This window comes from Pantherophis guttatus, chromosome 7, assembly GCF_059756535.1.
Source record: "Pantherophis guttatus breed Tessera chromosome 7, ASM5975653v1, whole genome shotgun sequence".
Classification (NCBI taxonomy): domain Eukaryota; kingdom Metazoa; phylum Chordata; class Lepidosauria; order Squamata; family Colubridae; genus Pantherophis; species Pantherophis guttatus.
This window is the reverse complement of record NC_142069.1, coordinates 79,296,039-79,321,432: the sequence shown is the minus strand read 5'-3', so window position 1 is coordinate 79,321,432 and position 25,394 is coordinate 79,296,039. Positions and strand designations below refer to the sequence as shown.

General features: G+C 43.9%; 1 protein-coding gene across 2 annotated transcripts in view; it reads right to left on the bottom strand.

Moving 5' to 3' along the window:
* PARVB (parvin beta) overlaps positions 1-20,878 on the bottom strand; it is a 57,933-nt gene extending 37,055 nt beyond the window's left edge. Inside the window, exon 1 of one of the 2 annotated variants that reach the window (XM_060684155.2) lies at positions 20,181-20,878. In XM_060684155.2, coding sequence (XP_060540138.1) covers positions 20,181-20,292 — 112 coding nt within the window. In that variant the 5' untranslated portion in view covers positions 20,293-20,878. Of the gene's footprint in view, positions 1-838; positions 957-20,180 lie in introns of those variants that run through there. The other variant, XM_087873289.1, reaches the window with a different exon arrangement.
* Positions 20,879-25,394: the final 4,516 nt, after the last annotated feature.

Below are 25,394 nucleotides of genomic sequence, written 5' to 3'. Positions count from 1 at the left end.
GTGGGTGTGGCTTGGAGGTCATGTGACTAGGTGGGCGTGGCTAGCTGGTCAGAGTTATTTCTGGAAGGTCCTCACACTTACGACCAGTCCTCGCACTTACAACCTGACTCATTTGTTTGCTTTTAACACTGATCAGCTGTAGGGCGGCCCTTTGAAGCCCCGCAGCAAGAGTTTAAACAGTTTTTTTCCCTCTAGTCATCAGCTGGGACTCAGGAGGCAGCAATAGATTGGGGATGGGACCAAATAAAAGGTAAGAATAACGTGGGTGGGGGGGGGAGAACTGGTTCGGTGATGTCATATCGTCACTGCTACCGGCTCGGCCGAACCGGACTGAACCAGGAGAAACCCACCACTGAGTGTTAACTAACTATAGCATCCCCTCTTGTAATGTAAGTCTTAGGTCAGTGATGGCTAACCTTTTCCGGACCGAGTGCCCAAAGTGCAAATGTACATGCGAGAATGCATGAACCCCCAAAATGCAATGCGTGCATGGCCCCCTGCATGCACCCCAACTCCCAGACATGTGCCCTGCCCCCCGTGCATGCACCCCACCCCAGTGCATGCACATGCAGCCCCAGTGCATGCACACATGGCCCCCACGCATGCGCCCCACCCCTGCGCATGCACAGCAGAGACCGGGAGACCTGGCCGGTGGGAGGCACATACATATTCACAGTGGAGCTGAACTGGGGTGACAGCTCGCGTGCCCACAGAGAGGGAGCTGCGTGCCACCTCTGGCACGTGTGCCATAGGTTCGCCATCACGGTCTGAGGTAAATTAAGAGTTTTAACTATCTTCTGAAGCAAAAGGAACAGAAGAGGAAGAGCAAACAACTCACTGTTAAACTGATGATCCCTCCAAGACAGAAGAGATACGCGCAAGAACAGCTTCTGTTCTGGATTTCCAAAAGCCAAAACTATTGCTTGCAATTATAGAGAACAATTATTTGGAAATCTAAAAACAAAACCCTCCCACTTTACACAAATGACTCTGCAGGAAGATCAGTCAGAAGGCGATAAAACAGAAACCAACCACACAGCCACCTCAACCCTTCTCTTCCTCACAAGCCTTATTTGTCCAACTCCTCCCAGATAACTGTTGGTTAGACAACCAACTGGTTGATTGTGGCCAGCCAGTAAGTAAGCTGCTCAGCTCTACTCTAGTTGAATTCCTGAGTAAGAAAATCTAAGGTACCTTTGGTCCAGGCATTTTGGGTGATTATTAAGTACAGGGGACTCCATCTCTAATTCTTTGATTCAAACTTTCTAAAATCTTACAAAATAATATTTCATTGCTGGCAAACAAGGCTTTCTAGTTTACATTTTAGTGATTTAATTCAGGGGTGAAATCCAGCAGGTTCTGACAGGTTCTGGAGAACCGGTAGTGGAAATTTTGAGCAGTTTGGAGAACCGGTAGTGGAAATTTTGAGTAGTTCGGAGAACCAGCAAATGCCACCTCTGGCTGGCCCCAGAGTGGGGTGGGAATGGAGATTTTGCAATACCCTTCCCCCAGGAGTGGGGAGGGAATGGGGATTTTGCAGCATCCTTCCCCTGGAGCGGGGTGGGAATGGAGATTTTGCAGCATCCTTCCCCTGCCACGCCCAACAAGCCACACCGTGCTCAACAAGCCACGCCCACAGAACCGGTAGTAAAAAAATTTGGATTTCGCCACTGGTTTAATTCTTCACTCTTCAAAAATTATCAGAGAAAAACTTGACAAGAGTCATAACTTCAGAGGGCAACGAACACTTGCCAATCATCTCATTTGGCCAATCCAGCAAAGAAACTTGGAAGGTGATCAGTAAAATCTTTCCACTTTCAAGGGGCCACAAAGAAGAGAGCAAAACCTTTACATTGGTGCTGGAGGATGAAATCAAGAATACACCATTATATATGTTGACGGCAGCAAGACTTACTCTACGCACAGAAATGGAAGGTCACCCCGATCCCCACAACGGATGAATGGCTACAAAAACTGATGGAGTTAGCAGAGATGGATAAATTGACTGCATTGATTAAAGGGGAAAAAAAATGCAAATACCTTCATTTCTACTTGGAAACCACTTCTGGACTTTGTGCTTGAGGTGGAAAAAAAATGAAACTTTGATTTTGGGATTCACCAATTAGATAGATTTGTTGTTGTAGTAATGGCTAGTTTCTATTATTATGAAAAAGTAAAAAGCTGAGGGTAGATCTTAATGCCTTATTTTACTTATTTTACCTATCTCTCCCTCTCTCCCCCCATGTCTCTCTCCCTCTGTCTCTCTTCCTCTCTTCCCCTCTCTCACCCCTCTCTATGTATCACTCTGTATGTGTCTCTATGTCTCTCTCTCTCTCCCCCCCCATCTCTCTCTCTGTGTGTCTCTCCCCCTCCCTTCGGGTGACCGTCCTCCTCCTCCCCCTCCTCTGGCCATTGCCTTGCTGTTTCATCCCCCACCCCCAGCAGCTCTTCAGCTGAGTGCGGAGGGTGCGAACTCCAGCCTGAAGCAGCAGGAAGCAAAGGCTGCCTTACGTGCAAATGTGGCGCAAAGGTAGGTACAGGGCAGCTTCTCTCCTGCACTCTCCTACTACTACTACTCTCGTGATGCCCTGGCCGGCTGTGGCTGAGCCGGGAGCATGCGCAAACGTGGGGAGACCCTCCTTAAGCAAGCCGCTATTCACTCTGTGCGCACCTTTCCTGAGCTTCGGCGCTCGCTTGAGGGTCTCCCTGCGCGTGCGCACGCTCCCGGCTCAGCCACAGCCGGCCAGGGCATCACGAGTGTGGAAGAGCCACACTCAAGGGGCCAAAGAGTCGCATGTGGCTCGCGAGCCGTGGTTTGCCGACCACTGCCCTATACCATTTCAGACAAGTGGCTGTCCAGTCTCTTCTTAAAAACCTCCAATATTGAAGAACCCACAACCTCTGAAGACAAGCTGTTCCACTGGTAAATTATTCTCACTGTTAGGAAGTTTCTCTTTAATTCCAAGATGCTTCTCTCCTTGATTAGTTTCCATCCATTGTTTCTTGTCCTGCCCTCTGGTGCTTTGGAGAATAAGTTGACCCCCTCTTCTTTGTGGCAGCCCCTCAAATACTGGAAAAATATCATGTCACCCCTAGTCTTTCTTTTCTCTAGACTAGCCAAATCCAAATTTTGCAACCATTCTTCATGTTTTAGTCTCCAGGCCTTTAATCATCTTCTCTGTAACTTTTTCCAAAGTCTCAACAATCTCTCAATCAATGAAAACATTCCAAAATGTTCTTTAACATTTTTGCTACCCCATATTTTTGCTTTATCTTTGAAACATTCCACAGGATCAAAACGCTTCCGCTTATTGTTCTTTGGAATGCTTTCCTGAGGCCCGAGCCTGCTGCATACTGACCAGATTGTTATTATTATTAAAGGTTTCACCTGTAGAAAAATATTGGTTTAAAATTCCTGATGTGTCGGAAAGTAGGAATTCACGATCTAAAATAGAATTATGCCAACTCCTGGTGCTAATAACTTGAGGAATGCTGAAGAAAAAACATCTATATTGATTTAAATTAAGGGTTTTTTTTTTTTTTAATGTAAAGCTTGTTTAATCTACTCAACTCTCTGGAGTTCATGAAGTCCTCCTTCATGGAGCTTTTGGGACAATACAACGGAAGTGATTTGAGCAGGGGTGGGCTTCAAAAATTTTAGCAAGGGGTTCTCTGCCCAGTTGCTGGGTGGACATGGTCATGGTGGGTGTGGCCTAGTTGGCCTCTTGCACCATGGCGGGGGGGCGTGTTTTTTTTTTTTTTAATTTGATTTATATGCCGCCCTTCTCCGAAGACTCAGGGCGACTTACAATGTGCTCAGCAATAGCCTTCATCCTTTTGTATATTTATACAAAGTCAGCTTATTGCCCCCACAACTGGGTCCTCAATTTACCTACCTTAGAAAGGATGGAAGGCTGAGTCAACCTTGAGCCTTGGCGAGATTCGAACCCTGCAGTAATTGCAGGCAGCTGGTCTTAATAACCAGCTTAATAACAGGGTGCCTTAAACCCCTGTACTACCAAGGCTCTTTTTGCCCTCCCCAGGCTCCGGTGGCTTTTCTCCAACCTCCAGGAGGAGGAAAACGGCCTCCCCAGGCTCTGGAGGCCCTCTGGAGGCTGGAAACAGGCCTGTTTCCAGCATTCCCAAACTTCCGGTAGGCCCGTTTTTCGCCCTCCCTGAGCCTCCGCACGCGCCCTGCACTTACCTGCATCCAAAACAGGTCATGTGGGGACTCCTTGGAGGGGCAGGGTGGGCGGAGCCAGCCAGGAGTGGGATTTGGGGGTACTCCGAACTGCACAGAATCTTAGCTAGAGGTTCTCCCGAACCCCTTTGAACCCCCAGCAGCCCAGCCCTGGTCTTGAGCTACTTTCTTCTAGGATGGGTTTTCAGCTGAGTTTTTTTTTTTTTTCTTTTAGTCTCCTACCCTAAAATTTCCCAGTGATATTCTGTCCAAGCTCTAACCATATCCATACCTGCTTAATGTTTCATTTCAGACAGGTTGCCGCTACCTGTATTATATCGGCATAAATACAACAAACATCATTTGAGATAAGAAGAAAAGAAAAAAATGGCTTAGGGCCGGGATATTTACGAGACCGCCTTCTGCCACCAATAGCCTCCCACCGGCCAGTACGCTCGCACAGAGTGGGCCTCCTCAGGGTGCCGTCTGCCAGACAATGTCGGCTGGCGACCCCCAGGGGGAGAGCCTTCTCTGTGGCGGCGCCCACCCTCTGGAACAACCTCCCCCCAGAGATACGTACAATAACAGACCTCCGGATTTTTCGTCGGGCCCTGAAGACCTATTTATTTCAACTAGCTGGGCTGGCTTGAGTTAAATTTTAAATTGATTTTAAATTGGATTGTTTTAATTTACGGCCAAAATATTTAATTATTTTAAACTGTTTTTAAATTTTGTATGTCCTGTTTTTTACTTTGGCTGTTCACCGCCCTGAGTCCTATTTGGAGAAGGGCGGTATAGAAATTGAAACAAACAAACAAACAAACAAACAAATAAAAAGAAAAGAAAAGAAAAGAAAAGAAAAGAAAAGAAAAGAAAAGAAAAGAAAAGAAAAGAAAAGAAAAGAAAATGATAGTGCCAAGTTATTTCCTATTTTGGCATGTTGTTGTAAGTGTGTAAGGGGTGTCTGTAAAATACATTCAGAGAAAGTCAAGATGCTGACCACAACAGCGGGATCAAACCTGTGTGTCATCACACATAAAAAACAGGCACAGCTTTGCTCCCATTGTGGACACTACCTTGACTTTCCTGACCATACCCACGCACACACCGGCTGTGCTCAGATGAAATTATTTTAATACTCTTAAAGCATTTGATTTACAATGCTGATTTAACTGATTATAGACTATACCTCTAGTTATTTATTTGATAAATAATACAAGGTGGTGCATATGTCCAATCTTATTCCTCCTGTTTTCCCCACAACAAGAATCAGGGTGGATTTGATTTAAATCGAGTTGATTTAAATCACAATTTAAATCATGATTTAAATCACTAGTAAAAAGGCTTGATTTAAATCAACTCGATTTAAATCATAATTTTTAAAGAGCAACTGTCATCTCTGCTACTCCTTTGACCCACTGTTGACTCACCGATAGTCCCAGTGTTGCAGAATATACAGCCTCATGCTAGATAACTAAGCTCCATTTCATGCCGAATAAACTAAATTATTTATGTATCTTAAATAGAAAACTATCTTACGATAGATTTTTACCCCAAAAGTTTTTTATTAAAATAAATCCGATTTAAATCAAAAAAATCCGATTTAAATCAAAAAAATCTGATTTTTTTTTATTTTTTAAAAAAAATCATTGATTTTTATCCACCCTGACAAGAACCCTGTAAGAGTGACTAGCCCAGTGACGGCTAACCTTTTCTGGACTGAGTGGCCAAAGGGTGCACGCAGGCATGCGAACGCACGGGCACACCCGAACTCCCAAAATGCAATGCGCATGCGGCCCCCAGGCATCCACCCCACCCCCTGCACATGTGCCTCACCCCACATGCACTTCACACATATGCACGCGGCCCCCCACATGTGCCAAGCCCCCCACACATGTGCAGCAGAGACCTGAAGACCAGCTGGCCGGCGGGAGGTGCATGCGCAGCGGAGCTAAACTGGGGCAACAGCTCGCGTGCCCCAGTTCAGTTCAGAGGCCGCTGCGTGCCACCTCTGGCACTCATGCCATAGGTTCGCCATCATGGGTCTAGCCCAAAATCACCCAGCCAGCTTTCATGCCTAAGGCGGGACTAGAACTCATCCCTTCCTGGCGATTGGCCCAAAATCACCCAGCCAGCTTTCATGCCTAAGTGGAACAAGAATTCACCATCTTCTGGTTTCTAGTCTGGTGCAAGACCAAACTGGTTAGTAGTTATTATTGTACAAATCAATACAATATTTTTAAATTAAATGGTGATATTTGGTTTTCATTTAAGAGAACTGATGAAAAACATAAATGAGTAACATAATAATAAGCTAAACAAACTAATCCTGACATTTCAGATCCCATGTTTGCTTCCTTGAATTTTACTATTTCTACGTTAGCCATTTATTTATGTGACACGTCTTTGATCCTGTTTGGTTCATAATCTTTTCTAATTCTTTTTTCATAAAAAAAAAAAAAAAAAAAGCAACTGGTACTTTGGAGAGGCCCCATAAGCCAAAGGTGACACAAGTCTATTGTCTGCAAACTCAACAGGGATTTTTCTTATCTCTCTTTCAGAAAAAGGAAAGGATAAAAGGGCAAAAAAATGAAGTTTCCTATCTGGAAATGATGCTCACCCTGCAAATAATGCTTTTGATAAACAGTCTATCTGGAATAGGCCAAACAATCCTGGACAGATCTTTCTACTGAAGGGGAATTTTGCGCCTACTTTAAAAAAAAGACAAAGGAACTTGCTAGTTCTTTTCTCAGTATTTTAATTCAATCATCTAGAGAACCCTAAGAAAATTCCTGAAAAACTGTTCTTTTGGGAAAAAGGCTGAAAATTCTAATATGAAGTTATTTTATTCAGACTTGGAGAATTGGCCAAATGTAACACCTTCCCGAACTTTTTGTGGCGTGCCGAAAGCTCCTGAAGTCCTTATATTTCTGGGCATAAGAGGTCTACTTGAAAGAAACCGATCAGAAGGAATCTGATAGCACTTTTCCAATTACTGTAATACATTTTAAGAAGAGGCTTTAATGAGCTCATAGAAGTGTCTGCCTTTTCATAATGTGTTACAGTAGTGGCCAAAATTGTGGAAACCTTTTGGGAAAAGTGTATTTTCTAAAACTAGCTAATAACACCACTTTTTTTTTTTTTGCAGTAGTACCATAAAATTATATATCAATGGAAAGATAATTTAATCAAGAATGTAATGCAATAACTTTTATGAAGGATTTGCTATTAGAATAGCAGTTACAAGAATACAAGTGAAACATGTAGAAAAAACGAGATATACAAAAATTATCACATCAGTTAATACTCCGTTGGGTAACCTTTAGCATGAATTACGGCCTTACAACGTCTTCCCATGGAGTGAACCAAGTCTTTTAGTTCTGCAGCTGTTATCATGTGAAACCAAGATTGAATGATTGCTTCTATTAACTGGGTTTTATTGCTGGGTCGCTTCTGACTAACAAGTTTCTTTAGTCGGCTCCATAGATTTTCAATTGGGTGAAGGTCTGGGCTATTCCCAGGCCATTCCAGCAGTGGAATAGGATTATCCTGAAACTCCCCCCCCCCAAAAAAAGAAGTGGTGTTATTAGCCATCAAACCTCAAAAATACACTTTTTCCAAAAGGTTTCCACAATTTTGGCCACTGCTATAGCTGGAAATGATGCCACCAGACCTGATTTTTTTTTTTCTACAACACAACTCTCTTCCTACAAGGTCCACAACTCAAAGACATAGAACACACATTCTGGACTGTTGTTTGGTTGTTTTTTCAAGTGAAACCACTTGTAGAAAGCAGGCCAGGTCCAAATCGGAGGTACAGGAAGGAACAGAAAGCATTGCCAACACTTCTGAACTGGATCTGATTCATGCCTTCAATATTAGCTGAAGGTCACAAACGGGGAAATGGACAACAAATGCAACTCAACTTCTGTTCCTTGGCTGCCAGTTGTCATATGTAAATTAGGTGTGACACATTTGTATGAATAATCAGTCTGAAGGCCAGAAGATTTCACAAAGAGCGGCCCTTTCAGGCATCTAAATTAAAATGGTCTTATTCTAAAAGGAGACATATTTCATTATATTTGTATCCTGCTTCTGAGGCTAAAACTCTCTCCAGGCGGATAGAATATATCACTAGAGCTGTGCATGCTTTCAAAAACAGGAAATCTTGGAGAGATGCAGGAATCCATCTTTCCATTAGCTAATTATAGCAGCTGTGTCTTTTTTTTTAGGTTTCTATAAAAGTTTAAATTAGTATTTCTCATCTTATCAACTATAAGATGTGAAGACTTTGTCTCCCAGAATTCTCAAGGAGTTGAAGCCCACACATCAGGGGTGAAATGCTCCCGGTTCAGACCGGATTACCCGATCCGGTAGCGATGACAGCGGGTGGTTCGGAGAACCGGTAGCAAAAATCCCTGCATGCCCCCCCCCAATGCCTAGCTGAGCCGCGCAATCATCAGAGGCTTTTTAAAAAAACTTTTAAAAGCATTTTTTCTTTGGCCGAAAAAATGCTTTTAAAAGTTTAAAAAAAAAAAAGCCTCTGATGATCGCGCAGCTCAGCTGGGATCGTCAGAGCCTTTTAAAAACATTTTTTCAGCCGAAGAGGTTTTTAAAAAAATGCTTTTAAAAGGCTCTGACTATCCCAGCTGAGTTGCCTGATCGTCAGAGGCTTTTTTTCTTTTAAAAGCAAAAAACCAAAAAAATGCTTTTAAAAGTAAAAAAAAAAAAAAGTTGGCCACGCCCACCCAGTCACATTACTCCCACCACCACCAAGCCACACCCACAGAACCGGTAGTAACAAATTTTACATTTCACCACTGCCACACATCGTAAAGTTAAAATGGTTGAGGAAAAAATGGTCTACTCTAAAATATCCTTTAAATGTATGGCTGCATAAATAACCAGCAGAGAGGTGCTGTGTTTTCATAAGAACTGTATCACTTGTTCTGAAACTTTTTTTGAAGGCGACACAGCCCTAATAATCAGTAAAATATCAGAAATAAACACATGCACACACACACAAAAAACGCCAAATACCAAATATATCTAACATTAAACATTTTTTAAAAAATCCACCCCAGCTGAATGCTGAAAGATACATCAAAAAATCTAATATATTCTCCTCCCCTTACATAAAAATCTCCTCCCTTTACATAACAGGTCTACAAACAGTTATAAACTTTCCCATCTGTATTTAACAAAAATGCTATATTATATAAACAAACATCTCTGATGTGGAAATCTATTTATCTAATAATCAAATTGACCCAACGTATTTTCATATGTATATGAACTCTGTGAACCATCTGTCGCTGTATTTAACACATAGAAAATTTACAAATGGCTTCCATAAACACCACCCAATTTGTTAAAGGCCCCCCCCCCAGTGGCTCTTCCACCATCCCTTGGCTCAAATTCGGAGCAAATGTTGACTACACCATCTTGATGGGTTTGAGGGTTGCTGCCTCCCCCAGATGGAATATTCTAATCTGGTGTCCTTCTCCACAGGATCAACTGGATTACCAGCAAAGCAGCCATCGGCTCCTTGAAGGCTGGGTAAAGGAGAGGAGAGAAACCCACTAAAAGGGGGATTATGATGCTCGCGTCTCCACACCCAAAAAGCAAGATGAAAGACAGTGGTGGGTTGCTACCAGTTCGCCCCGGTTTAGGCGAAATGGTAGCAGCGCCAGCGGGAGACTCCACCCATCCGCCTGGATGTTTCTGCGCATGCGAGCGCCCACGAGCGAACCCGCCCCTGATAAAAGAGACATCTGGACAACCTATGTCCTGGGTGTTTGATGCAATGGGAAAAGTGTGCCTCCTCTATCAGCGGTTTGTAAAGCCTTACTCCTTACTCTTGCCATCACCCCCTGATGTTACCATGGGTAGGAAAGTACATGGCACCATCCATCAGGGAGGGAGGCCAGATCCGATATCCTCCTTTTACATCTGGATTTGCCAATAAGAGGCTTATCTGCATTTGGAGGAAGCATTTCAGATTAAAGTCTATCTTCGTGTAGAGTTAATTTCACAACTGGAGACAAGAAGGTCACAGATCACACTTTTTGCTCTTTGGGGAGGGGAAGTTGAAGGGAAGCGTTGCAGGCAAAGAGGCTGCAACTACTTTTCCTGATGTCCATCGAGTTGAGAGTTAAATCATCCTGAGTATTGGAAATGCCGAGTGGGATTTCCTCCTGGATAAGTCTGTCTGGAACTAAACATTTTTCACTAGGTCCTTTTTAAAATGAGAATAGCAGAGCAATCCTGGGGAAAGTTACAGTAAGTTTCCTCTGTGGATATAGATATGAAATCAGGGGTGGGATTGAAAAATTTGAGCAACCGGTTCTCTGCCCGGCTGCTGGGTGGGTGTGGCCATGGAGGCGTGGCTTACTCGGCCTCCTGCACCATGGTGGGGGGGCGTTTTCAGCCTCCCCAGGCTCCAGAGGATTTCGTTGAGCCTCTGAGAGGATGAAAATGGCCTGTCCTGGGCTCCGGAGGCCCTCCGGAGGCCGAAAATGGGCCCATTTCTGGACTTCCGGAACTTCCAGGAGGCCCGTTTTTCACCCTCTCAGAACCTCCACATGGGCGCTGCACTTACCTGACATCCAAAATGGGCTGCGTGGAGACTCTGGGGAGGGGAGGGGAGGGGTGGGCGGGGCCAGCCAGTCCTTGTAACTACCAGTTTAGCGAACCAGATGTAAAATTAGCATCCCGAACCGGTCCGAACCAGCTGAATCCCACCCCTGCGTGAAACTGATCCTACATACATATAAGCATCGCGCATCCGCGCACACACATATACACACTTCAAGGGACTTTTTCCCTCTTTGAATCCAGGACATTGCAGGACCTATATGACTAATTTCTGGTGGTTTTTTTCCCGTCGAGTTAAAGAGCTAAATCATCCCGAGTATCGGAAATACTGAATGGGACTTCCTTCTGGAGAGTCTGTCTGGAACTAAGCATTTTTCACTTGGCCCTTTTTAAAATGAGAATAGCAGAGCAATCCTGGGGAAAGTCCGTTTCCCCTGTGAATTTGTAACTGATCCTACATACACATAAGCATTGTGCACGCATGCATGTGCACACACACACATCCATGCAACTCCAGGTGACTTCTTCCCCCTTTGAACCAAGAATGTTGCCAGACCAGTGACAAGTTCTGGTGTTTTGTTGTTGTTGTTGTTAGTTGGGAAGTCATGTCCGACCCATCGCGACCCGATGGACAACGTTCCTCCAGGCCTTCCTGTCCTCTACCATCCCCCAGAGTCCATTTAAGCTCACGCCGACTGCTTCAGTGACTCCATCTAGCCACCTCATTCTCTGCCGTCCCCTTCTTCTTTTGCCCTCAATTATTTATTTATTTATTTATTTCATGTATTTATATGCCGCCCTTCTCCAGAAGGACTCAGGGCGGCGAACACAAGTTAAAAACATGTACAACAAAATCCCATTTTAAATCAAATTAACTAATAAATAATAAATAATAAAACCCAGAATCAGAGTCAGCCTATTTGCTTGAACAGCCAAGTCTTCAGGTCCCGATGGAAGGAGTGGAGATCATTAGGCTCTTCTCCAGTGAGTCCTTCCTTCTCATTAGGTGGCCAAAGTATTTGAGTTTCATCTTCAGGATCTGGCCTTCTAAAAAGCAATCAGGGTTGATCTCCTCTAGGACTGAACGGTTTTTGCACCTTGCAGTCCAAGGGACTCGCAGGAGTCTTCTCCAGCACCAGAGTTCAAAGGCCTCAATTCTTTGGCGCTCAGCTTTTCTTATGGTCCAACTTTCACAGCCATACATTGCAACTGGGAAAACCATAGCCTTGACTATACGCACTTTTGTTGGCAGGGTGATGTCTCTGCTTATTCATTTTTAAAAATTCACCATTAAACTTAGATGGCATTTGAACCTGCCATCTCTGAAATGAAGTTTGAACGAGTGGATTTCAGCAACGTACACAAGAAAGCTGTTCTGTTTCCTTTCCTGATTCATGCAATAACCTAAAAGCCAGGAATGTCCTGATGAGTTTAACCATCAAAACAGCATCAGCTAAAGGAAGTGACCACTGGATTTCCTGACAGATACACAAGAAACACTAGCCTCCAATTATACTCATTTAGAAGCTAAAGGCAAGGAGATAAAAAGTCCCCGTTATACTTCCTGAAGCTCTTTGCAACAATTTCTGGGGCATTCTGCAGAAGTCTACCCGGCAACAAAGTCTGTATCCAGTATGGAAACCGTCAGAACCTTTCCAGAGCCACGAAACGTATATTGTAATCCGCCTACGCCCATGATGGAGAACTTATGGCACGCATGCCCGAAGTGGCACGCAGAGCTTTGTCGCCTGGAATGCACGGCCTCGCTCGTTGCTCTTCCGGGTTTCTGGTGCACATGTGCGTGTGTCGATCAGCTGGCCTTTGCACACGTGGCAGTGCCGGAAACTGGAAAAGGAGCTAGCCTGCACACCGGGAAGCTCCTCTCCCAGGTTGTGTCTCCGACGAGTGCACGTGTGCGTGTTCCCTTTTCAGCACTCGGTGCACCATCTCTAGCCTAGGCAATCCTGAGTTATTCTTGACCAGTTAATTCCTTTTAAAAAAATCAGCTTTTAACCGATTAAAGGCCTGGAGACTAAAACATATGAAGAACAGTTGCAGGAATTGGGTGTGACTAGTTTAGAGAAAAGAAGGACTAGGGGGGGACACAATAGCAGTATTCCAGTATTTGAGAGGCTGCCGTAAGTTGAGAGGGGGTTAATTTATTCTCCAGAGCAACAGAGGACAAGACAAGAAACAATGGATGGAAACTAATCAAGGAGAGAAGCAACCTGGAATTAAGGAGAAACCGAAATGTCTTTGAATATTAGTAGCTTGGGTTAGTATTTATGTCGTTGGTTTGAGTTCCGAGCTTGGCGATTTGGTTGCAAATGTTTCGTCTGCATTCAAAGAGACTTTGGATTGTGTCAAGCACAATCCAAAGTGCACTGAAGATGCCTCCTCGAATGGGGACCAAATGTTTGCAACCAAATCACCAAGCTCGGAGCTCAAACCAACAACGTAAGGAGAAACTTCCTAACAGTGAGAACAATTAACCAGCGGAACACCTTGCCTTCAGACTAGGGGTGGGTTCTACTTATCTTTACTACCGGTTTACAGTGAGGCCGCAGGCGTGCACTCGCTTCATTCGCACGCACAAGCGTTTTGATGACATCGGGGTCAGTGGGCAGAGCCTCCCGCCAGTTTTACTACCGGTTCTATAGAACCGGTGCGAACCGGGGGGCAACCCACCACTGCTTCAGGCGTTGTGGATGCTTCATCGCTGGAGGTTTTTAAGAAGAGACTGGACAGTCACTGGTGTGAAATGGTACAGGATAGTGAGGGCTAAGCTTTTTGCCCTCGCGTGCCAAAAGTGGGGGGAGCGCAGGGGGCGGGGGGGGTCACACGTGCGTGTGTCCACTCCCTAATTCAATGTCCCCCCAGCGTCTTGCCCCCCCACTCATGTGTGTGCGAACCCCCTGCGCTCAACTGCACATGTGCGCATGACCCCCCGCGCCCCATTTTGGGCAGGAAATGGCCCGTTTTCAGACTTCCAGTAGGCCCGTTTTTCATCCTCTCAGGAGGCTTTCTTGGAGCCTGAGGAAGGTGAAAGCGGCCTTCCCCGCCCCCCTAGAATCCCTCCGGAGGCCAGAAATAGCCTGTTTCCCAACTTCTGGTGGGCCCGGAAGGCCTGTTTTTCACCCTCCCCAAGCTCCAGAATCTTTCCTGGAGCCTGGGGAGGGCGAAAACTGCCTCCCCCACCCCCAGAGGCCCCCTGGAGGCCGAAAACATCCTCCCAGAGCCTCTGCACGAACCCTGTCGTCACATGGCATCCAAAACTGGCCACGTGGAGACTCTTAGGAGGGGAGGGGTGGTGTGGGCAGGGCCAGCCAAAAATCAGGGAGCTGAGCTAGGGCAACAGCTCGTGTGCCCGCAGATATGGCTATACGTAACCTGTGGCATGCATGCCATAGGTTCGCCATCACAGCTATAGGATCTCCTGCTTGAGCAGGGGGCTGGACTAGAAGACCTCCAAGGTCCCTTCCAGCTCTATTCTGATTGTTTCCTTAGTCCCTTTCTATGTTGTGCATAAAGCTGCTGGCTCCAGAAGAGGAAAGGGGGATGCTACCGAGGGAACAAAGTGCATGTGCGTATATGGACCCTCTGCGCCTGCGCAAACCTTTCTGCGCATGCGCAGAGGGTAAAAAGCAGGTTACTTCCTGGTTAAAACCAGGAAGTAACAATGACCGGGTGGGTGGGTGGAGCCTCACGCCACCATCGCTACTGGTTCGGCTGAACCGGCCCAAACCGGGAGTATTTCACCCCTGATTTTGGAGCCCATATTTTATTTACTGTAATATTTAGAACAGTGTTTTTCAACCCAAATAACTTTAAGACGCATGGAGTTCAACTCCCAGAATTCCCCAAGTCAGCCATGCATTGTAAAATTGCCAAGGTTGAGAAACACTGATTTGGAGTATTAGTGGAAAGCATCATTTTATATCTCTGGTCGGCGTCTTCTGCTTCTGTGCGTGCCGGGCGACATGGCTTCGTGTGCCACTTTGGGCACGCGTGGCATAGGTTCGCCATCACGGATCTTAGCGAATCGCTCCAAAACTGCCTTGCCATGAGAAAACCAGCCTAGAGTTTTTCCCCCATTTCTGAGTCTCTGCACCAGGGGTCACCCGAGAAGCTCTCTCTGCATTGCAGCTAGAAAAGGCAGAGATCCTTTGCCAGGGGACGGGCAGAGGATTTGACTGGCCCTCCTTCACTATAGACATCTCCACCCCCACGAAACAATCCAGGAGATGGAATTTTTTCCTGTGATAGAAATTGACGCAGCACTTGGCCGACCTTGGCAACTAAACAAGGTGAGGGAGGCTTAGTCTTTGGATAGGAGATCACCAGAAAATAGCAATAGTACTTAGACTTATATACCGCTTCACAGTGCTTTACAGCCCTCTCTAAGGGGATGACAAAGTCAGCATATTGCCCCCAACAATCTAGGTACTCATTTTACCAGCCTTGGGAGGATGGAAGGCTGAGTCAACCTTGAGCCGGTGAGAATCAAACTGCTGGCAGCCGGCAGAAGTATCCTGTAGTACTGCACTCTAACCTAGGCTTCCCCAAAGCATGAAGCAGACTCGTTGTCCCCGACAAAAACCCCTTTTTATTAAGTTACTGTGAATTCCTCTCATTCACATCCAGCAAAGTCTTTCAAGGGTGAATTTACAGTCACAGACCTTATCTGGCTTGGAGAGCTGCCAGGCCGATATCTTCAAAACTTGGCAAGAGTCACGAACCAATTAAGCAAATTAATTGTCTCCTGCAAACTCCCCTCCCCTTCACTCCTCTTTATTCCCTATGGGAGGGGCCATTCACTGTCAACCTGTGGCTTTACTCCTGAGTCGACCCTTGTTCCTTAGCTGTTCCCTTCTCCTGACAGCTCTGTGCATGCACACACTGGGAACAGGCTTCAGCTGTTCTTCTGCCCCACTGACGTCCAACTCCAAAGGCAGCTTAACTGTCAGACGGCCCTGGCCCCATCTCTGCCTTCGATGCAGAGGCCTCATCAGAGCCTTCCCCAGACTCCAGGACTGGCCCATGTTCCTCCCCAACCTCCTCACTGTCTGAGTCTGCCACAAGCTCCACTGGCAGCTGGCAGGCCACAACAGAACCACTGCACCACCCATTGCCGGAAAGTTTTTAAAATAACACCTAATTGAGAGCAGTAGGAAACCACTTCTATAAAGTTGTCAAGAAAGCTTCACAGGCGTGTTCAAAAATTTGACGTTCAGTGGAGAGAGAGCTCTTTGCCACTCCAAATTATGTCTGTCTTTAATATAGGTAGTCCTCAATTTATAAGCACGACTGGATACAGGAATTTCCGTTGTAAGTTGTTGCAGTCGTGAGTCGAGTCGGACCTGATTGTATGACAATTTTTATGGCAGTCCTTAAATCACATTGTCATTAACTGACTCCAGCTTCCCCAATGGATGTTTTTTCTCATTAAGTCGACAAAACAGGTCGCAAATCGTGATCACGTGACTGCAAGACACTGCAATTGTAAGTCTCAATACAAATCGTAACTCACTTTTTCTGACTCTGTAATTTCAAAATCTTGTTAAACGAACAGTTGCAAATGGGGGAATACCTCAATTCAGGTTTGTTTTAAAATGTTAACGTTCTTAAAAATAGGAATCAATAAATGAATTAATATCTTTTCTTATGTTAACCCCCCATCTCTAAGTCAAGGAAATGAATGCTTAACAGCGGCTAGAATCGTATTTGCTAAAAATTGGAAAAATGTGGAAATACCTACGCAAGATGAAGTTATTAAGAAAATTATGGATTGTGCTGAAATGAGCAAACTGACGTTTGAAATTAGAGAACAGGAAGATAAACAATATTATATGATATGAGATTTATTTTATCAATGGCTAGATAACAAAACATGGAAATGAAATAAGAAATATGAAATAAATGTAATGATATAATACATGAAAAGGATTTTTATGGGATAAAAATGCCATTGTTAAATAAATGACAAATGAGAATAATAATATAAAGATATATATTAGATTGATAAATATGAGGAATTAGATAATTTGTAAATTATGAATATGGGATGTAGGACTCAAGATTTGTAACCGACTGACACACTTTCCGCGATTGTAATGGATGATGGTTGTTTGATGTTTTTGTTTAAAAATTAAAAAAAATCTTTAAAAAAAAAGGAAATGAATGCTAAGCTGCACACAGCTTGGCTGATCTCAGGATGAGAGACCACCAGGAAATCTCAGAACTGCAACTCTGTGAAGTGGAAAAATTATCCTAGAAAAGGGCAACCTATTTTCAGTTTGCTGCTGCTGCTAATGCAACCATCAAGATAAATACATAGATGTATTATATCTAAACGGAGATCAGCTCAGAGGGAGCAAGATAAAAAGATTCTTCTTACAGTCAGCGAGCTTACAAGTCTCTAAAAAGCAAAAACAACTGCTTTGGGGCTCATTCGTTTTCCAGAATTTATCTGTACATTCTCGTTTTGCAACCTAGTTGATTGCACATCACAAAAACTCCCACAGTTTCTACAGCTTGGTGACACAAAGACCAGGGAACATCCAGTTCCACTATCGACCTAACCAAATTCACTTAAATTTCAACTATACAACCAGGTATTGTAAAAATGACCATCGTTATTTTGTATGCATAAACTGAGGGATCTTAACAACAACCTTGTAGAGTAGGACAGTATTACTGATCCTCCATTACGGCAAAGCAAAACTCAAGTGAGATTTCAGCTGAATCCCTTCTGTCTAAATACATAAATGCTATTAACCAAGAGGCTGAAGTCCCCTCGGCATCATTTTGCATGGATCCAATCGTTGTGAAAATTCCCACCAAGCAAGTGGAATTGCAGAGAAGGGAAAACGGATGGAGAGGTCAAACAGGATACTTTTAATGCTTCAGTCCTATTCACTTCTATTTCCCTGATGGAATTCACCTGTGGGTATAGGTAGTCCTCAACTTACGACCACAATGAAGCCAACATTTCTGTTGTTAAGTGAGACCTCTGTTAAGTGAGTTTTGCTCCACTTTACAACCTTTCTTGCCACAGTTTTTAAGTGAATCACCGCAGTTGATAAGTTAGTAACAACGGTTGTTAAAGTGAATCTCGTTTCCTCCGTTGACTTTGCTTGTCAGAAGGTCAGAAAAGATGATCACATGACCTTAGGACACAGCAACGGTCATAAGTGTGAACCAGTTGCCAAGCAACTGAATTTTGATCACGGCATCGTGGGGGATGCTGCCAAAGTCATAACTGTGAAAAACGGTCGGAAGTCCCTTTTTCCAGTGCCGTTGTGACTTTGAACGGTCACTAAATGAACTGTCGTAAATTGAGGACTACCTGTAGATGGACTCATGGCTCTCTTACACAACGCAGGCTCCAGCTGCCTTCACACAACATGCCCAATCAGAGAGAGAGAGAGAAGCAGGGGTGAAATCCAGCAGGTTCTGACAGGTTCTGGAGAACCGGTAGCGGAAATTTTGAGCAGTTCGGGGAACCGGTAGCGGAAATTTTGAGCAGTTCGGGGAACCGGTAGCGGAAATTTTGAGCAGTTTGGAGAACTGGCAAATATCACCTTCGGCTGATCCCAGAGTGGGCTGGGAATGGAGATTTTGCAATATCCTTCCCCTGCCATACCCACCAAGACACACCCACCACACCCGCCAAGCTACGTCCACAGAACTAGTAGTAAAAAAAAAATTGGATTTTTCACCCCTGGAGAGATGTTACACCTGGCAAGGGGTTGTAGCTGCGTTTGCAGGAGTTATTGGGGGGGGGTCCCAAAAGTTTTTGCTTTGTTTTTCAAGAGACAACTGGATTTTCTGCTCTTTTTACCCCCCTTTTTTTTTCTTTGAAGACCTTTCTCCTCTCAGTCCGAGAAGCTTCTTCAGAGCTCTGACCGAATGATGGAGAAAATGATGGAAGGATTTGTCATATTTATATATATACATACATACATACATACATACATACATACATACATACATACATATATATATATAAAATAATGTAAACTTTTTTTTTAAATTTGATTTATATGCCGCCCTTTATAAGCCTTCATTGTGGCTTACAATGCGTTAAGCAATAGCCTTCATACTTTTGTATATTTATACAAAGTCAGTTTATTGCCCCCACAAACTGGGCCCTCAATTTACCCACCTTAGAAAGGATGGAAGGCTGAGTCCACCTTGAGCCTGGTGAGAATTGAACTCGCAGTAATTGCAGGCAGCTGGATGTTAAATGCTGCCTTAGGAGGCATTAGCCTCCTACGCCACTCAGGCTCCATATATCATGATATATATAATATATATAAACATATATATTATATATGATATATATAATATATATAAACATATATATTGTATATGATAAACATATATTATATTATTATATTATATTATATTATATATTATATTATAATTATATTATATTATATTATAATTATATTATTATATTATATTATATATTATATTATATTAATTACATTACATTACATTACATTAATTATATTATATTTTATTATATTATTATATTATATTATATTATATATTACATTACATTAATTATATTATATTAATATTATATTATATTAATATTATATTAATATTATATTATATTATATTATTATATTATATTATATTATAATTATATTATTATATTATATATTATATTATATTATATTAATTACATTACATTACATTAATTATATTATATTTTATTATATTATTATATTATATTATATTATATATTACATTACATTAATTATATTAATATTATATTATATTATATTATATTATATTATATTATATTATATTATATTATTATATTATATTATATTATATTATATTATATTATATTATATTATATTATATTATATTATATTATATTATTATATTATATTATATTATATTATATTATATTAATATAATATAATATAATATAATATTATATTATATTATATTATATTATATTATATTATTATATTATATTATTATTATTATATTATATTATATTATATTATATTATATTATATTATATTATATTATATTATAATATTACATTATTCTATTCTATTCTATTCTATTCTATTCTATTCTATTCTATATTACATTACATTACATTACATTGTTATAAATTTAACAATGGGGGGGGAGGTCAGGGGTGACGCCCTTTAATCCAGATCCAAATTTATCCAATTTTTTTTTTTAAATCCAAATTTGGGGAAAGGATTAATTCCACCACCAGGTCTCTCCAGAGAGAGCTCCTAAGCACCCGCGCACTGAGGCCGGCGTGGCTCCTAAGCTGTCCGGTTCTCTGCCTTTCGCACCAGCGGCGGGTTCTCGTTCGAAGCACGCGGGGGGGGGGAAGCGGGTCCCGTCTCCGGCTCCTACTCACCCTCCTTGGCTTTCTTTTTCCTGCCCAGCGTCCCTCCGAGCTTCCCCAGGAAAGACTCGTCCTTCCTCATCCGATGGGGCCGCAGGGTGGGCGAGCGCACCGGGGAGGACATCGCGGCGGAGGGGGCCGGGTGGGGAGCCGCGCCGCCGGGGCTACATGGACCCCCGGAGGTGGGGGAGAAAGAGGGGAGGCTTCCAAAGCGCGGAGACCCCTTTCCTGGCCGCCGTCAACGGGCAAGGCGAGGATAAACGCAGGAAAGCCGCCGCGGGATCGGGCTGTCCGGCTCCCCTCACAGCGCCCTGCTACGGCGAGGAAGTCCGCGGGCGGTTCATGAGGGGGGGAAAAAGAGCCGCGGGAGGAGCTCGAGGGGTGAGTGGGTGGGCTGGACGGAGAGGCCGGACCCTGCCAGGAGACCCTCCTCGCCGCCAATGGCGCACAGACGCCCGGTCGCCCGTCCGCGCCCGGCTCTTCAGGCTGGCAGCTGCTAGGCAGAGGTGTCGACTTGACAAAAAAGGGTTTTCCCCCGGCTTCTTGGCCTCTTTCTAGCTCTCCAAAGCTGGAGGGAAACTACTCCGAGTTGCAACAGGATTGGGGGCGGGGTGGGGAGGGTTAAGGGAAGGGAGAGGAAGTTGCTTGGGGCCTCTGGGCTGAGCCAAAGCCTGGGGTGGAGAGGCCGGTCAGGGGACCACGAGGAAATCTCCCGGTTCCAAAAAAAAGGAGAATATTTGTATTCTCCGGGTTGAAATGAGAGGGTCTCCTTGGTGGTCTTGCTTTCTTGCAGACGTTTCAGGATCCAGTTAGGTAGCATCATCAGTGCTTGTGGAATGGAGGAGGACTGTGCTCTTTGAGCATGGTTGCTTTCTTATAGATGTTTCAGGACCCAACTAGGTAGCATAATCAGTGCTTGTGGAATGGAGGAGGAGGACTGTGCTCTTTGAGCGTAGTTGCTTTCTTATAGACGTTTCAGGACCCAGCTAGGTAGCATTATCAGTGCTTGAGGGGAGTCGGATTTGTGGAATGGAGAAGAATGAGGACTGTACTCTGAGCTTGGTTGCTTTCTTGCAGACATTTCAGGACCCAGCTAGGTAGAATCATCAGTGCTTGTGGAATGGAGGAGGACTGTGCTCTCTGAGCTTGGTTGCTTTCTTGAAGATGTTTCAGGACCCAACTAGGTAGCATCATCAGTGCTTGTGGAATGGAGGAGGACTGTGCTCTCTGAGCTTGGTTTTCTTGCAGACGTTTCATGACCCAGCTAGGTAACATCATCAGTGTTAGTAAGGAATGGGCTTTGCTCTGTTTATATCCTAGTGGCTTGCCCTGTCAGTGTTGGTGGGAGTGGTTTTGGTCCAGCCAAAGAACCACCAAGACCACTCCCACCAACGCTGACAGGCCAAGCCACTAGAATATAAATTGAGAGCAAAGCCCATTCCTTACTAGCACTGATGATGTTACCTAGTCTGGGTCATGAAACGTCTACAAGAAATCAAGCTCAGAGAGCACCAAGGACCCCCCCTCCCAATCTCCATCCTGTACACTAAATTTAGGAAGACAAAGGAGGCAGCAATGGGAAACCACTCAGGCCGAGAAAAGATGACCTCATAGGGCATTTGATTTCCGTTATTGTAAAATCAGATGTGTCTTTTCATAAAACATTTTAACAGGAAAAGAGATGGCCAGACTTTTTTTTTTGCTCTCATGTAAATAAATGCACCCTCATGTTTTACGTATCAGGGCCAGGGGTGGGTTCTAAATTTTTTTACCACCGGTTCTGTGGGCGTGGCTTATTTTGTGGGCGTGGTTTGATGGTCATGTGACAATTATTTAGGATTTAGCAGAGGTACTGGTCTACCAGGCTTTTAACTGCTTGCAGAGCTGTACCGATCTACCCATTTATTTTCGCAGGCACTGATCTACTCATGTATTTTTGCAGGCACTGGTCTACTCATTTGTTTTCTTTTAACACTGATCAGCTGTAGGGCGGCCCTTTGAAGCTCCCAGGCAAGAGTTTAAACAGTTTTTTTCCCTCTAGCCATCAACTGGGACTCAGGAGGCAGCAATAGATTGGGGTGGGGCCAAATAAAAGGTAAGAATAACCGGGGGGGCACGGGGGGGGCGCAGGGGGGGCAGAACCGATTCGGTGATGTCATATCGTCACTGCTACCGGCTCGGGAGAACCGGGCCGAACCGTGAGGAACCCACCACTGATCAGGGCATAGTAAAAATCAACTTTCACAGTTCTTAAAAGTAGGTAAATATAACTTCAGAGGACTCCATGTCATTTATTTTACAAAACAAAAGCCAAAATAGAGAAGCCATATGTGGAAAAACTATACCCTTACTGCTTCCCCAGGTATGAAGAGGCTAAGTGGCAGCCAGGTGCTGCTAATCAAATGTCCTTGATCAACTGATTATCAGCAAGTGTGTCTACCTCTATAAAATCTGAAGTTTTAGGAGTTTGCTGGTCTCCAGCATTGGGGTGCATGTTAACACAATGCCAAAGGGGAAAGACATCAGCAGTGATCTTGGAGAAGCGATTGTTGCTGCCCGTCAATTTGGGAAGGGTTATAAGGCCATTTCCAGGGGTGGGGCTGCTGGGGGTTCGCAGGTGTTCGGGAGAACCTCTAGCTAAGATTCTGAACAGTTCGGAGAACCCCCAAATCCCACTCCTGGCTAGCCCCGCCCACCCGTCCCCTCCCCACATGGAGTCCCCGCGTGGCCTGTTTTGGATGCAGGTAAGTGCAGGGCGTGCGCAGGGGCTCGGGGATGGTGAAAAACGGGCCTACTGGAAGTTTGGGAAGGCTGGAAACGGGCCCATTTCCAGCCTACAGAGGGCCTCCAGAGTTTGGGGAGGCCGTTTTCGCCCTCCCAGAGGCTCGAGGAAAGCCTCCGGATCCTGGGGAGAGAACCTCTTGCTAAAATTTTTGAACCACACCCTGTCCATTTCCAAATAATTTAAAACTCCATCATTCTACAGTGAGGAAAATCATTCACAAGTGGAAAATATTCAAGACAGCTGCCAATCTTTCCAGGAGCGGACATCCCAGCAAGTTCACCCAAATCCTCAGAGAAATTGCAAAATTCCAAAATTAAATCTCAGTCTTTCCAGGCCTCAGTTAGCATGTTAAATGGTAAAAGTTTATGACAGTACAATTAGCAAAAGACTGAATAATATGGTTCAGACAAGACCAAAGTGGAGATGTTTGGCTGTAATGTACAAGAATGGAACATCAGCAAAAGCATTTCATACCAACTGTCAAGCACGGTGGTGAATGGGTGATGATTTGGGCTTGTTTTGCAGCCACAGGAGCTGAGCACCTTGCAGTAATTGAGTCAACCATAAACTCCTCTGTATACCAAAGTATTCCAGAGTTAGATGTGAGGCCATCTGTCTTAACAGCTAGAGCATGGCTGACATTGGGTCATGCAGCAAACCATGATTCCAAGCACATCAGGAAATCAACAACAGAATGACTGAAAAAGGAAAAGAATCAAGGTGTTGCAATGGTCCAGACAAACCCCAGATCTCAACCGGATTAAAATGCTGTGATGGGACTTCAAGAGAGGTGGGCATAAAGAAATACCCACGAATCTCAATGAAACTGAAGCAATGTTGTAAAGGAGGGTGAGCTAAAATTCCTCCAGTGATGTGAGACACCGATAAAGTTAAACAGAAAATGATTACCGTATTTTTTGGACTATAAGACGCACCGGAGTATAAGACGCACCAAGATTTTAAAGAGGAAAACAAGAAAAAAAAATTTGCTCTCCCCAGCCCCGAGGAGCACTCTGCAAACCTCCCAAACCCTCTGCATCTCCTTTTGCAAAAAACGGGGACTGGGGAGGGCAAAAACATGACGCATGGGGGTTTGGGGAGGCCAAAAATGGGCCTGTTTTTCGTGAAAACCGGGCACACGGGTTTGGGAAGCCTGGAAAGTGCTCCTGGGGGCTGGGGAGGGCAAAAACCAGATGCATGAGGGGGGGGTTGGAAGCCAAAAACGAGGGCGTTTTTGCCCTCCCCAGCCCTTGCAGGCCTCCCAAACCCTCTGCACGCCCCATTTTCATTAAAAACTGGACTGTTTTTGGTGAAAACGGGACACGCAGGGCAGGGTTTCCGGAGGCCAAAAATGGCTGTATTCGGTGTATAAGACGCACATTTCCACCCTCTTTTTTTGGGGGGGGGGAGAGGAAAGTGTGTCTTACACTCTGAAAAGTACGGTACTTAAAAGTTATTACTTCTAAAAGTAACTCTGCAAGCTATTAAATCATGAAGTGTACTTTAGTTTTTCATACGTGGTTTTTCCATTTTGGCTTTCTTTTTGTAAAATAAATGATGACATGGTGTGATATGTCATATGTTGTTGTCCATCTGAAGTTGTATTTACCTACTTTTAAGAACCAAATGATTTTTACTATGTCCTGATAACGTAAAACCATAGAACTCAAAGAGGAAGTGTTTTCTTTTTCACATGAATGTTAAATTCACATTGCAATAAAAGAATCAGCTGTCAGAAGATCACAATCTCTACTTCCAATAAGGAAATAGCCCAAAAGAACCAATCATAGGAAGAATTCATCCAGGCTCTTCATGACTAGATCAGCTGTGTACACTGTGTAGATCTTGATTCTCCTGCTCATGTGCAGAGTAAAAATGAATAAAACAGACGGGTCAATCAACAAACTTAAAAGCTGCTGCTGGAATTCAGGGTTACAGACAGGAATTCCCCCCTACTCCAAACCCAGTCTGTCTTTGCTCTAATTTAGGAGGGCATTTTACCAGCATTTTTCACTCCTTTTATTTATTTTGCTGATACAACTCTAGGCAGCTGAGAGTAATAAGGAAATTAGGAAACGTAAACATAAACAAATATTAAACATGTTTATTCTTTTAGTGAAAAGCTACTGAAGTCATTATTAAGTCATCATCCTCATTTGCTAAGGGAATAAATCGAATCCGTCATTTTCACGAAGAACTGTTCAAAAGCAGAAGGGGGGGGGATTATCTCAGGAGTCACCTGAACTTTGCAAAGGATTCCCAAATTCCAGGAGAACAACGCAAAAACTTCCTATCCTTAGAAGACTTACTTAGAAGAAAAAGGATTTGTGGAGAGATGACATTCCTAGAGAAAACTGGCGCTAAGGCCAGCCATTTTGTCATTTAAATATTAATACAGAATGAGAAACTGGTAACCGCTGAGGTGGGCTCTTGTAAGAGAC